General features: G+C 40.2%; 1 protein-coding gene across 4 annotated transcripts in view; it reads left to right on the forward strand.

The window, feature by feature from the left end:
- Nucleotides 1-13896, forward strand: part of REV1 (REV1 DNA directed polymerase) — a 489784-nt gene that overhangs the window by 393963 nt on the left and 81925 nt on the right. For all 4 annotated transcript variants that reach the window (XM_085622772.1, XM_085622774.1, XM_085622773.1 and 1 more), the window contains one exon: nucleotides 5033-5154. In XM_085622772.1, the coding sequence (XP_085478898.1) occupies nucleotides 5033-5154 (122 nt within the window). The remainder of the gene's footprint in view (nucleotides 1-5032; nucleotides 5155-13896) is intronic.

Below are 13896 nucleotides of genomic sequence, written 5' to 3' on the forward strand. Positions count from 1 at the left end.
TCATATCTAACATCCTATGTTTAAAGAACTGTGTTATCCAAAAAGAAAGGTCTCTTAGGATAGAATCTTATTCTATACTGACTATACTGACTGTTAGTGCGTGTACAAGCGTCTAAGTGTCTACACTAGATGCGAGGGCAGAAATCTTCCATAGTAACAGGGCTATGAATTACTTGCATAAAGACAGAGAAGCCGGGCCTTTTGCTCGGTAGCTGAAAGAATGTTTACTTAAACTACTAGACAGGAATGCATTGGATGAGGAGCGGAGCAGAGCAGATAATCTTGAAGGTGAAATACAGTTTTTGGCAGGCAGTCAGACAGGCCGAGTCAGGCACCGTTAGCCGCACAGGGAGTAGGACAAAGTTCATGGATACAGATGCGAGTTCAGACTGGAGCTTTCAGAGGCAGAAGGCAGAAAAGGCTTAATGGCAGAATCAGGGCCTACTCGCCTGGACTGTAAAATAGGATAAATGAACCATATAAAGCCGGTGGCCTTTCATACTTAGGAATAGAATATCCGGCCCATTCATGGCGGATCTGAAAGAGGACATGTTGACGGTGGACGCACATGTGTTTGCGTCTTCATAACTGGAACTGGAGGAAACATACATGTACTTATGATTTATACATGAAACCGTTGGGGTCCAAGATAGGGGACATAACTGATCATAAGAATCCATATTTCCACAGGGAGCTGAACTTAGTGCTATCTAAATTGATGGGTCCCCCTATCCACAAAGCAACCTTACATCACCTTACGTGGAAGGTAGCTTTCCTAGTGGCGATTATTTCGGCTCACAGGGTGAGCAAGATACAAGCTCTCTGCTCAAAAGAGCCATACACAGTGTTCCATCTAAATAGGGTTGTCTAGAAAACTCACCCCCCCCTTCCTTCCGCAGGTGGTGTCAGACTTCCATGTAAACCAAACCATTTCACTTCCAACCTTTTTTCCTAATCCCTCTACCCCAGCTGAGAGGGCACTCCACTCCCTAGACCTTAAAAGGGTTTTAAAGTTCTACTTGGACAGGTCAAAATTGATTAGAACATCTGATCAATTATTCATTAATTATGGTTCGATCAGAACAGGTTTTCCAGTTTCCAAACGTTCCATCTCCAGGTGGATAGTCTCATGCATCAAAATGGCTTAGCAGTAAGCGCAAAAGCCACTTTGGTCTAGACCCAAGGCTCATTCTACAAGAGGAAAAGCTGCTACAGCTGCTTTCCTCAACAATGTACCGATTTCCGAGATCTGTAAAGCAGCCACTTGAAGATCTATACATACATTGACAAGACACTAATGTCTTGATTCGGATACCAGAACAGACACCCAAGTAGGCCAGGTCTCCTTGAGGAATCTGTTCCAACACTGATTAATGCTGTTTATTTGTTTGGTCATTCCTTCTCATTTGCCCTCAGGTGGAGGATGGGCTCCGTGCTTATGTCGATTGATGAGGATCCCCTGGAAGAGAAGGATAAGTTACTTACCTGTAATCCTAGTTCTCTTCTAGGGGTATCCTCATCAAAGTCATAAGCAACCCACCGGCCTCTCCAGGCAAATGAGACTGTTGTATTGTTAAGCTATATCTTTGTGTCCTGACATTCGGGTCGCCGCAAAGAACAATGTACCTAACTGTCACCCCTGAGGCATGATGGGAAGCTAGGGGTCATGGTTGGGGGTGTGTGTGTGTGTGTGTGTGTGTGTGTATATATATATTTGTAAAAAGTAATTTTTTTAATATGGCATTGTTTAGCCTCCTATATGGGGGATGCATTTGGATGAGGAAAAAATGATATATGTGTATATATATATATATATATATATCTGTATATATATGTTTTCATATATAATTTTTTATTATTTCCGGGGTCCCCACACATGGGCGGGAATATTCAGTGCTTATGACTTTGATGAGGATACCCCTGGAAGAGAACTAAGATTACAGGTAAGTAACTTATCCTTCTGTGCGATGAGGGAACTGGAAACTAATAATGACAAAACAAAATTCATGGTTTTCTATCCCTGTTCTTCCTCGCACCCCATTCATTCTCTAGATGGTGTCCCCCCTGGAGCAGGTTTGCTTCTTTGAGTATTTGGGGATTACTCTAGACGAGAAACTAGACTGGTCATCACATGTTGCAAAAAGACAACTAAAACTAGAGCAGCAAAGTGGGGGTCTGCTGAAGTTGTATAAAAGGTCTTTTTGTAAATTCGTAGCACCAGTAGCTCAACTATATTCATACCAGGCACTGGCACTATGGTGAAGTGCTCTGAGACCATAAAAATAGTAAACCCCTAGAAATGGTAAAAAATAGATTCATTAGGCAAATCCTATGTCTACCGGTCAGTACTTCAATAGTACCTCTGAGGCTTGATTTGGGACTCAGGCAAATTACCGATAAGGTCGAACTTTGTCCCTTAATTTTCTGGAGACACATTTGGGCCACCCCTGAACTTCTGCCCTATCGAAATGGGCTGGGGGAAATTATTAGATATCTAAATGCTGCTAATCTACCTTGAATTAAATTTGTGAAAGACTCCTTAATTGGGGTGGGTTTGGGTGATCTGTGGAGTGATCCAGCTGGCTGTTGCACTCTCATTACTGTGAAACAGTTAAAAAAAAAACCAATTCCATACTCATAAGCACAATATCCTTTTAAAGCGGGCACAAGGCACTTTACCTTGTTTTTAATGATAAACGACAATTACAATTGCAAACACTTTTTCGATGATATTGAACCTAACTTAGCAAAAAAACTGTACATCCAGTTCCGTCATTGAAACTTGCCTCTTAATTGTCATACTTCAAAATGGTAAAGCCCTGCGAGTAAGTTACACCAGGGGTGTAGCTTATATGGCTATAAGAAGGATTTACCACATCTGCTTTTTTCTGCCCATTGTACAAAGAACCGCGTGCAAAAGGGTTGATCCCAATTTGCCGAAAGCTGGGTGTTAGTAGGTACAAGGAAGCTTATAGGATTCTCCAAGCTCATACAACTTTTTACCTGGTTGTTGAAGTGTCCAGATATTTGTTCCATGCTTGCTTAGTAAAAACTAAGAAACAGAAAATTGTTCATTTTATAATTCACATTTTTATGAATATATAGCCCTGAGTATTTATTCCAGTTTGTGTTTTTGTAATGGTCTTGTGTATATTCATATCTGAAATCTAAAAACGTAGGGCTATGTTTATCATCTTTTAACATGTTAATGATATTTTTAAGATCTGCTTTATAACCCCTTTTTATATTGAATCTCTTTTGTGGTATGCTGCCGAAATAAAGAGTATTCAAACAAACCAATTATTTTTCTGGAAGCTTCTTTAACAAATAGAAAGGTCCTAAGTAGGATCTGGCACATTGTCCCAACCAGGTGTTCCACACTCTGTATCTGAAGGCGTGGAGGAGAAAGTGGAAAAAACTGATATAAGCATGCAGATGAGGTGCTTATTTCCTGCTTCACTCAGTGACTTCCGGGGCAGATGAAATAACTGTGGAGCCGCACAACACAATGTAGGAGCACACAGAAGCATGGCTACAAACATCTCTAGATCCTTTCTGGCACCTGCATATATTCCTAAAGGTGAGTAATCTGCAGTGAGCTAGAGTATCATCGGAAAAAGCTTTACAGAAGGTAAGTAATTTTGTCTTTGGCCAGTCAGCAGGGCACTATGTGTAGCATGGACTCAACCTGGTTTTGTTCTCTCTCCCTTACAAGCTCCAGGTAAGTACTTTGTCCTCAACCAGTCAAGAGGGCACTATGTGTAGTATGGATTTTCCTCCTGATTTTTGTCTTTTTGCAAGATCTACATTACAAGCTCCTTCTGGGGCCTTGACTCCAGTCTCTTATTTATTAATCAAATGGTCTGACCTTCCTTTGGAATTATGAGGGCAAGTAAAAACAGTAAGGGTTGAATTCACAATAGCAAAGCTAAGGAAGGAAATGTACACATAGTTACATTTACATCTATCAGTAGGCATAAATCTTCGCCCAGATACAATTGAGCAACTCTAGGCAGACATTTACACCTAATAAGAGGCATATAAGCCCCACCTCCTTACAGGTGGGGATGGGGACACGTAAAACCCAAAATATGTCCATAAAGTTACTACTGGTCACCTTACGAGTAACTTTAGGGTCTTATTTTAGGTGTAAATCCTCCAAATATAGCCCAGCATAGCATAGGCATAGATCTCTACCTTCATTATGTGAGCTATAAATTGAAAAGAACAGGGAAATGGGCATCACTCAAGGAAAGTAACACACTTAAGTACCTGGGAGCACATAAATAGAGCCCACACTTTGGACTTTGCCATCTTCCCATTGATCTCTGAGTCGTTGTGGGCACCAGCCATCTGCTACAATTGTGTTATTTGTCACTGTGTATGTGTGCATATTTGTGTTTGGGACCTGAAATGTGTTATGATGTCTTTGCATGTGTACGGAGCAGTGTTAGATGACCCATTTTTATAATTCTTTAACAACATGCATATTTTTTTCAGTTTTTTAACTATGTACATCTGTTATGTTTACGTTATTGAATATAATTTGAATGGGTGTCTGCAATCTTTTTTCTTTTTTTTATGTTTGATTGTTTTGCATTCATTTTTTTAAACATTTTTACAACATGATTTGCATGGGTGTCTGCCTTTTCAAAAGTACTGTAGCTTTTATTTTTTTATATTTTATTATAGGTTTTTGCAGGGTTTTTTTCAAAAATCTTTATAATTTTTATTCAGACAGACAACAAAAATATCAATGGCGCAGTTCGTCAGTCTCATGCCATGCATCGTTTGAAGCATAGTTCATAGTTCAGGGGAGTAAAATAATTCACCCTTATTGCATCATGGTCTTACCTTATCCCTAGGGTTGCTACCTACTGTATGATTTTAATTGCCTCAATTGGATTTTAATTGCCTCAACTGGAAATTGTGACGGCTGTGCTCTTTACTTTTGATTTCTACACTTGCTTGTAGCTGCTATGGATTGTGTGAGATCTGTGTTTTCTAATTACATATTTTTCCACATCTCTAGGGTCTGGTCTCAGCCCACCTGCCTCCAAAATAGACTCCTCAGCCAAGCTCAATGCTCTTCGCACCCCCATTAATGCGAAGTCCAGACTTAATTTCAGTATCGAAGTTCCATCCCCATCCCAGGTAATAGACAGTTGAAGAAATCGTTTCTCAGTTTCATGTAGTCAAATGCTGTTTTTCTTTCGCTCAGGGTAGGAAAGCAACATACTTTTTACTAGGATAGCAACAGTCCCCCAGATTTTATAGAAAAAATTTACCAGACATGTATGTTTCATGCATGATTGTTTCAAGGGATTTTGATTCCCCGTAATGAGTTTCACATTAGGCTTGTGAAAATATATAATTTTAAAAGTGTACAGTTGTTTTTTTTAATCAATATTTAAACTGCTGGAGTGAATCTTGCTAAAAATTGCAGTGTGAATCAATAAAGTTTACAGTCTGTTAGTTTGTTCAGAACTCCAAAGGAATACAAATTGTACGTGTTTTGTCTGATTGCTATTGTATCCTTTAATACTTTTAACATTTTAATTTACCTATGCATCCTTTTTCCCTTATTTTTAGGTTTTGATAATATATGCTAGAGGGATACTCTGAAGGTTGCTCATCTTTTGAAGTAAAATCAATTGTCAGGGACGTTAGCCATAACTTTTTTTCCTTGCCATTGTCTATGTTTTTTACAGTGACAATAACAAAATAATCATGGAAAACCTAGCGAGCATAGCCGTCGTCTGCTTCTGCAATTGCAATTTTTTTTTATTTCAAGCATATACAACAAAAAGAAAACAAACATGTCGCCACCTAACTATGACCACCATGTGCTAGCAATAACATTTATACATTTTTAAAAGATTCACTTGTGGCTGTTCTACTAGTGATTTGTAAGAAAAAAACAAGCAGTTAACTTATGCCATTTTTTAAATTATTATTTTTGTGATGGTGACGAAAAGAAATACCCACCCAACCAAAGACTCAAATTAAAGGGGGCTGTGACATAATAATGTCACTTCAACCCTTATTAACACCAACTTCAGCAAGCATTGGCAATGTCTTTAGGTCTGTCTGTAAAGGAATGTTGTATGGTAATGTGAAGCATTACAAGTAAAAAGCATGGGAATGGATATGAGGTCGTTTAGAATAAAGAACTGTACAATAATGTTGTGTAAGTTAAAAGGTCAGGTGACAGTTGTACTGTCAAGCCAAACCTAAAAATCCATATAGGTTAATGACTGCCGCCCTCCCATCTCTGCTGCTGCCAGAAAAATACAACATGAATTATCTAGTTATCTGAGACACTTTTACAGGATTTGAATGTCATGTGTGTGCCCCTGAAAGTTCAAGCTTAGGCAACTGGATAAATAAACAAAATGCTTACAAATGTGCAGACGCATAGCTCTTTTTTTGTGGATGCACTCAACTTCTGCCCATTCAAAACATGTCCTTCTGGCTCCCAAGATGTGGGTGGAATCAAAGCCCCTCTCTAGTAATGCTCACATAATTGTCCAGCGACAGCTGCACTGTCAAGCCAGACCTTAAAAAGGAAATGAGAAATAAATCACCATCTAATTGGGCACCCGAAGTGCAGGCAAAACAAATCGCAATTATTTAAAGATAATATAAAAAAGTAAATAACATTTTAAAAGCACACTTTAAGTCAGCTTTGCAAATGAAGAGAGAGAATGTGAACAATGTGCACAAGCTTTGTGCTGTCACTCAAAGGGAAGGGAGCTAATGGGTTAAGATGGCTGACCCACTGCCTCATGTTTGCTGTAGTGGACAGAAGCAAAAAGTGAATAACAATTTAACAGACCAATAAATGAAGCTTGCTAACCAAAAAACACCATGTGTATGTATATTACGTATGAATGTTTTGGAAAAACAAGTCTTGTGAGACAGTTGAAGCTGACTCACAGGCCAGACCTAAAAAGTGTGGCAGGGGGATGCAGATGTACAGTCATTTTCTGTTCCCATTTCTGAGCCACATTCATTAGAACTCCTGAAAACAGCAGATATTTTAGTTGTGGTGTTTAATGCTGGTATTTTGAAACTAAATTTGTGTGTTGGGAGGTGTGGTTTCTGAGACTCTGTGACTGATTTAGAGGGGGCAGTAAATTGGCACCTTTTATCGTATCACGTCATTTCTGGTTGGTGTTCCCAATGGCAGAGACGCAGTCTGCTCTACCATTGAGAAAACTCCTGCGGCAGCCTGAAAACACTGGTGTAAATGGCATCACAAAGCTCACCTTATTTAGGATTGGCACTCCTTTGTCAGGTTTACTGGCTTTTCTGCTGTTTGGGACTGCCATGCACAAAGTGTTGTTCCTGCACAACAAAAGTGCAAAAATGTTACTTGTTTTAAGTACATACCCCAGGTTTGGGGTTCTGTCTTCGGGAAATAATAAACATGCTAGCCAGTCCACCATACCACATGGCATGGTAGACCAGTGCAATATTTATTTTTGCTGTTGCAGGAACCTCTTCTGCATTCGCTGTTGCCTTCATGGCAATGCGTCTCTAGAGTGGTGCGCTCTCTCATGGCCCAGCGGTATGGCAGTCGTTCTGCAGTGGATAAAGTCACTCTTTGTCATGATCAGGAAGGTGCCCTCAGGCTTTTGAAGTATTCTAGTAATCCTGGAAGAGAAATGTAAAATAGAAGCCTGGTATGTGGCGACTAGGAAAACTTTTTTTTCCTGTTTGTTTTAAAGAGTTCGGTATTTCAGAGGACCAAGGCATATACATTGATACTTAAGAAGAGAAACGCCAAATAAGACCTTGTTCCATTCTAGTGTGTTCAAGCAGCCTCTGCTAGACATTTGGGAATATCCATCTTCGGCATCTACTGTATTTTAGACTCCACTCAGAAAGTACAGTAGATGCTACCTTTTGGTAGCTAGCTTACTTGTGATCCAGGCAGCAGATGCAAAAGTCAGGACATGTATGTTTGACCAACACGTACAGAGGCTTGCTGCTAACCCTGAACGTGGTTTATTCAGTCAGTTATCTGACCAGGTATTAGCATGCACTATGGAAGTGAATGAAAATACACTGGATCATCTTCCAGCAGAGCAAGCATCTGCCCTTAAAAACTGGTCGAAAACATGTTTGTTTTCAGAAGACTTTATTATCCAGTCGTTATATTTCGGACTTTGTGGCTATGTTAATTGGCACTCTTTTTTCACTACACTGCCGTGCTTTGTTTAGATTGTGTGGATGGTGTATCAACGTATAGTAAACAAATATTTGATATGCCTTTCCACTGAATCTCACTTTTTTATGTAACAGTTGATATGGAGCAATAAAGATACTTATAGACACTCTTGTAATAACAGTTTTATAAAAGCTTTCAGCGGTAGGGTAAGGCACAGTGATGAGTGAACTGCTTCCCTACCTTCCCCACTCATCGTTTAATCTAATGGTTTATGTAACCGACAAAACTGCATATTTATTGTGTGTATAGTGGCTTCTTTTGTGTAACACTTTCTGTCCTAAATGCTCCTGCCTGTTTGTAAACCTAAGAAATACAATAGTATGGTTGCAGAAATGCCGGAGAAACAGTGTTGTGCAACATTCCACACAGTGACGGGTGAGATTGAGGAACAGTTTAGTAAAATATTTAACATTGAGTTAGAGCCCTTTCATTGAAACAGTTTGGGTTAGAGTGGTAAGTTTAAAGGGAATCTCTCTTTTCTTATGAAGCTTTGTGCCTATTCAAGGGAAGGTTCCTAGACTATCTTCCTCAGACGGTGGATCCTGTTCTCAAGAAATTGTGTACTTTGTATTGTAGTAGCCTCTGGTGGTGGCCCAAAGTGCATTAACAGACTGGTAGCACTCTTCTTCATGAAGGAGTGCTTGACTTGGACGTATGTTGAACTGCAGTGTGGTCTTGTCATGCATAGATACAAGAGTGCACTCTTGTCCTGTCTTAGTTCACTGCACCTAGGGGTGTAATGACAATGACAGGAAGAGGAGTGAGAGACCGGCTGCATGCACTCTACATTCATTTGCTTTCTCCTGAAACTTTGAGAAACCCTCATAAGCATGTTCATCCTGAAATTGATTATTAATAACACCTAATCCGTGCCTTAAAGGAAGGGAATGCTATTTCCTAAAGAAACTAGCAAAACGTCAGAGATAAAACTGGAAGGGGGTGATACAAAACTGTAGGTCAGAAGGAATGCAATTATGGAAGTAAATTACATACATAGGGTGATAACTAGGGTCTTGAAGAAGCCCTATCATAAATATGGTGCAATGAAAATACGAATAATACTGTTGTAAAGTAACTTGTCAGCAGTGATGATATTCCCAGAACACTGAGTATACGCCAAAGAGACATTCCTTCACTATATGTGTATTGTGCTTAAGAAACATCCATATAAGAAAAGCGTTTTCACTTCAGGAAAATATCTTTCCACCTCCTTTCTAGCACACATTTGCCTAGCTTTAGTATATCAATGTTTTAATAAGGTACCACATATCACCCCGTATGCACACAACTGCTCCCTTCCTGTGGCACCTCTGCCGATCTTCAGCACATCCCAAGCTGCATTTTTTAATTATCCCTTTTGCACCATTAATGACCTATTGTGTTTTATGCCGAAACACAAGGGGGTGCTTGGCAGGTGGCACCAGCAAAGTTTTGTTAACCAAGTGCCCATAGGAACATCAGCTGCTCTGCCAGTTCACTGATACCCGTGGATATCTTGTCAAGCCACAGCCATGCAATAACCAGCCTGCTGTTAACCTACTGTGTCTCCAGTCATTGATCAGAGTGCCGCTCAGCCAAGCAAATTTTTTTTATATAAACAGTGGTCCCGCACAGGAAGGATAAGGGAAAAGCAATAAATATAGAAATACCATGAGCTCTATATTACGCTGCCCAGCCGGACACAAATACTTTTAATATTTGACAATAAAGTGGAAACACAAACTCTGTGACAATAAAAAATAAGAAAACGGACAAGGGCTCAGGTATTTCTTAGTGCTTGGAAAAAGAATCATTAAATTGTAAAGCATAAATAAAGGCAAACACCATAGCACAATTCAGTGATACATATGGTAGTGTCAAGGAGTCGACGCCTTTTCGATCCCGTACATGGAATACCGGGATCATCATCAGGACATAGAGTTACATGCCTGAGATTGATGCCACCTGCTGGGAAAGCATCAGTCCCGCAGTGGCCTCGGAGAAACTAGGAGGCAAGAATCTGCTTACCACAAACGCGGTCCAATCTACTAAATATGAAGTGTGAGTAATTTATCAAGGATGAAAAAAATCGATATTTGAAAAATTGTGCAAAAGGAATCCCACCTCGGTACAGAACACTTTGGAAACAATGTGATGGTCCCGCCGCCTGTATTCAACAAAAAATGACAAAGATCTCCATGTGCTTGGTGCTTTTACATCTGGCGTTTTTTCCATTGAGCAAATGCTAAAAGTTGGCATGCGTCAGTGCCGCAAAACTACCTGCCTCAGAGGTCTGCTTCATCAAAATGGTCCCAAGTCTGAGAATGCTCAAGATTTGACCTTACAGGCTCTCTAGGTTGAAAGCTCTTGTACTATAAATGGAACTCCACCAATTCTCAGGACCAGAGCTGTTTTTACATCCACCATGAAAGGATCCTTAGCTATAGGATGCTGTTATCCAAGTTTGGAGATCCAAAAATGCTCCTATTTTTCAAGCTTCACCTTTAAGACAGGATTGGGATAGCACTGTTGTGTGTGTTTGTGTGTGTGTGCGCACACAATTCTATAATCAGATATTTAACATTGAGTTAGAGCCCTTTCATTGAGACAGTTTTGGGTAGAGTGGTAAGTTTAAAACAAACCTCTCTTTTCCTATGCAGCTTTGTGCATAATCAAGGGAAGGTTCCTAGACCCTCTTCCTCAGACGGTGGTTCCTGTTCTTAAGTAATCGTGTGTAACTCAGGCTCTTCTTCACACTGAAATCATATGTTTATGGAAAATACTGCCCTGATTCTCTGTCATGGTAATGTCAGTATATTCATTCTCATTCTTTCATCTTTATTTCGGTCTCTTGGACCATAAAAGAATTACAGAATAATTTTTTTTTCACAAGTAATAAAACAAATCAGTTGCAAAACAATTGACCAGAATATAAAACAAATTCATTCAGTTAGTGTTAACTTAATACATTGATTGCGACTGAACCACATTGCTGTTAAAAATTTTGCAACTGCAAATACAATTGGGGCCGACAGATCTTTTTTTAAAATCCTAAATGCTGGAAGATACCGTCTGAAGCCCAGGTTTTTGAGGAGTGGAACAAGCCAGTAATTCCTTGCTCTTCTATAAACTGGGCAGAAGAATATAATATGCAAGTCAGTCTCACTTGGATAAGCACAAGCTGGACATTGTGATGTAGACTCAGGACTTGTCCAGCGAGCAGTGTGCACTTTGAGAGGAAGGGTACCATACCGCCATTGCATAAAAAGCTTCCTTGTTAGCGGGGGGCCTATGTTATCAAATGCAAGCTCTAGATGGTATGAGTCTTTGGACCCCAAAATATTTTCCGTTAAGGACCTCTCTTGAACATTCTTGGTTAAAACGCATAGATGGTGCTCATGATAGATCTTAGAGAGGGACTTGCGTGAGATTCTGGGACAAGTATTTTCAGGGTCGGACCAAAGGTCCGGTCTACCTAATGACTCGCATGTTTGTTTGATGTATCTAAGCCAAGGAATTTGTACAGCATTGGCAAGTGGCATGATCTCCTGGAGCTCAACTCTGTAGTTTAACAATTCTGGCGTGGACCAAAGTTTACGCCAATAAGTTAGGGGTTTGAGGCCCAACTCCTCTGTAATAGGTCTAAGACCTAGATCAAGTCTAAGAGGAAGGAGAGGGGTACTGGTCAGAAGACCTGTCAATTGCCTTAGAAAATTATTCTCCGTGACCTGCATTCTCTGGATGGCGGTGTGCCCCCATAATTCGCCTCCATAGGTCCCTGCCCCTTTTGCCTGAATTCTGTAGATTTGGAGGCAAGGGGAGAACGGCCGATAGGTCAATCCTCGTGTCATCCTTAATATACCACCTATCATTTGGGTCCGTTTTAAATTTGCCTTGGTTCGGTGTGAGTCCCAGGTCATAGACTGGTTAATTGTTACCCCCAGATATTCAAATGTGTAGACCCTCTCTAACCTAGAGGGCCCTAGAACAGGATTAGCGCGTGTTGACGAAGGTGGATTGAAGATCATATACTTGGTTTTGGAAGCGTTAATCTCCAATCCACGAGTTACACAAAAATTTGCGAATCCGTCCAAAATCCGTTGTATACCCATGGGGGATTTAGAAAGCAGCAGGGTATCGTCCGCAAACAAAATAGCGGGAACCCTGTCAGTATAACTTTTAGAAACATTTTATTCGTTTTTCTCTGATCATCATCGAGATACCGTAGCTTTACATACGGTATTTTAACACAACAGTGGTCAGGCCATCATGCAACAGTTCCTACAGATGACTAGGTTCCATCTAATCTTTTAAAATACATTTTCTGTTGCTGAAACCCTCCTTTTGTAGGTGAGCCAGTATACACATGTCCTTTCCTCCAAATATCTTTATTCAGGGCCTGCGACGGAGATGGGGGTTACAGAACAATGGGGGAACCCGAAAATCCACTGGACCTGGGTCATAAGCAGTACAGGAAAAGGTGGTCACAGTAGAAACATTCAACATCGCCTGTAGAAATTCAATTTTTCGAATGTATTTGCATTACAGCAAGATATTCATTCATATTCAGGTTTAGCACAAATATCTACAAACTTTGTGGTAAGGTGCTCCAGGGGAAGGAAAGGAGTGCTCAAGGTTGTGTAGTGGCGAAGGAGGAAAAAGGGAAGGCAGCGTGTGATAATTTCAACAACAAACGATAATGATCTTTCCAGCCACATTTATGGCTAAATATAAATGAAATAACATAGTATCCCAATGACACAGTAAATAGATTGCTGTCGTCAGTACGTGAAAACAAATGAGACCGTCAACGTTTTGACCCCAATATTGTGTGTAGGGTATTTAGTTCCTTAAAGTAGGACCTTCAACAGGACATGTGGAGACACCCAGGGACGGTTTTAAAAATATTGGCCATTATTAAAACAGGTGGCGGAGAACATGGTTATAATTACTTGGTCAAGAAATTCAATGTATGTTACCCTTTTTGCCCACCCAAAAAAATCTGGTTTGGAAGTTCAACATTGTGGGCCTCTAGGCTCCTGAGTCGAAGAGGAGATCGTTTGTTGTTGCCTTGTGGCTGTATGATTCCTGTAAATAAATATGGAAATGTGGCAGCAACTCTAAACTCATGGGCATGGAAAATATTATTATATTGACATCCCAATCATTAAACTTACTCATAGTTTAATCATCAAATCGAATGATGGAAATAAAGTAGAATGAATCGAAGACTTCAGTTGGGAACCAATCCCGCAATAACCTAATGGGGAGAAACCCGTAAAGGTGCTAAGCTTTGGATAATTTTAAGTTATAGCTGACCTTGCTGGCCTAGCGTGGTGGAATGCTGCGTCAGCAATGACGTAAATCTCGTACGTTGTGACAAAATCAATCAAAGCCCACTGTGTTGGGGGGGGGGGGGGGGGGGATTAGAAGGATGTCATAGAAGGATGTCACAGAAGGAGATTATGAGTGCAATCGTCTCATATCGAACGCATTGTTACGGATTGGTGGTTTAAGAGAAAGGTCTTGAATTATCTAAACATATCTTGGATATTGTGATGTTGTAAAGGAAGGTAACAATACATCCATGACAGAACTTGGACATTATAATGTTGTTAAAAAAGCAACAATGCAATCATCACAGAAAAGAGTTCTTAAGTCAAAGCGCCGGGGATTGGCTA

The sequence above is a fragment of the Triturus cristatus genome, chromosome 8 (genome assembly GCF_964204655.1).
Source record: "Triturus cristatus chromosome 8, aTriCri1.1, whole genome shotgun sequence".
Lineage (NCBI taxonomy): Eukaryota > Metazoa > Chordata > Amphibia > Caudata > Salamandridae > Triturus > Triturus cristatus.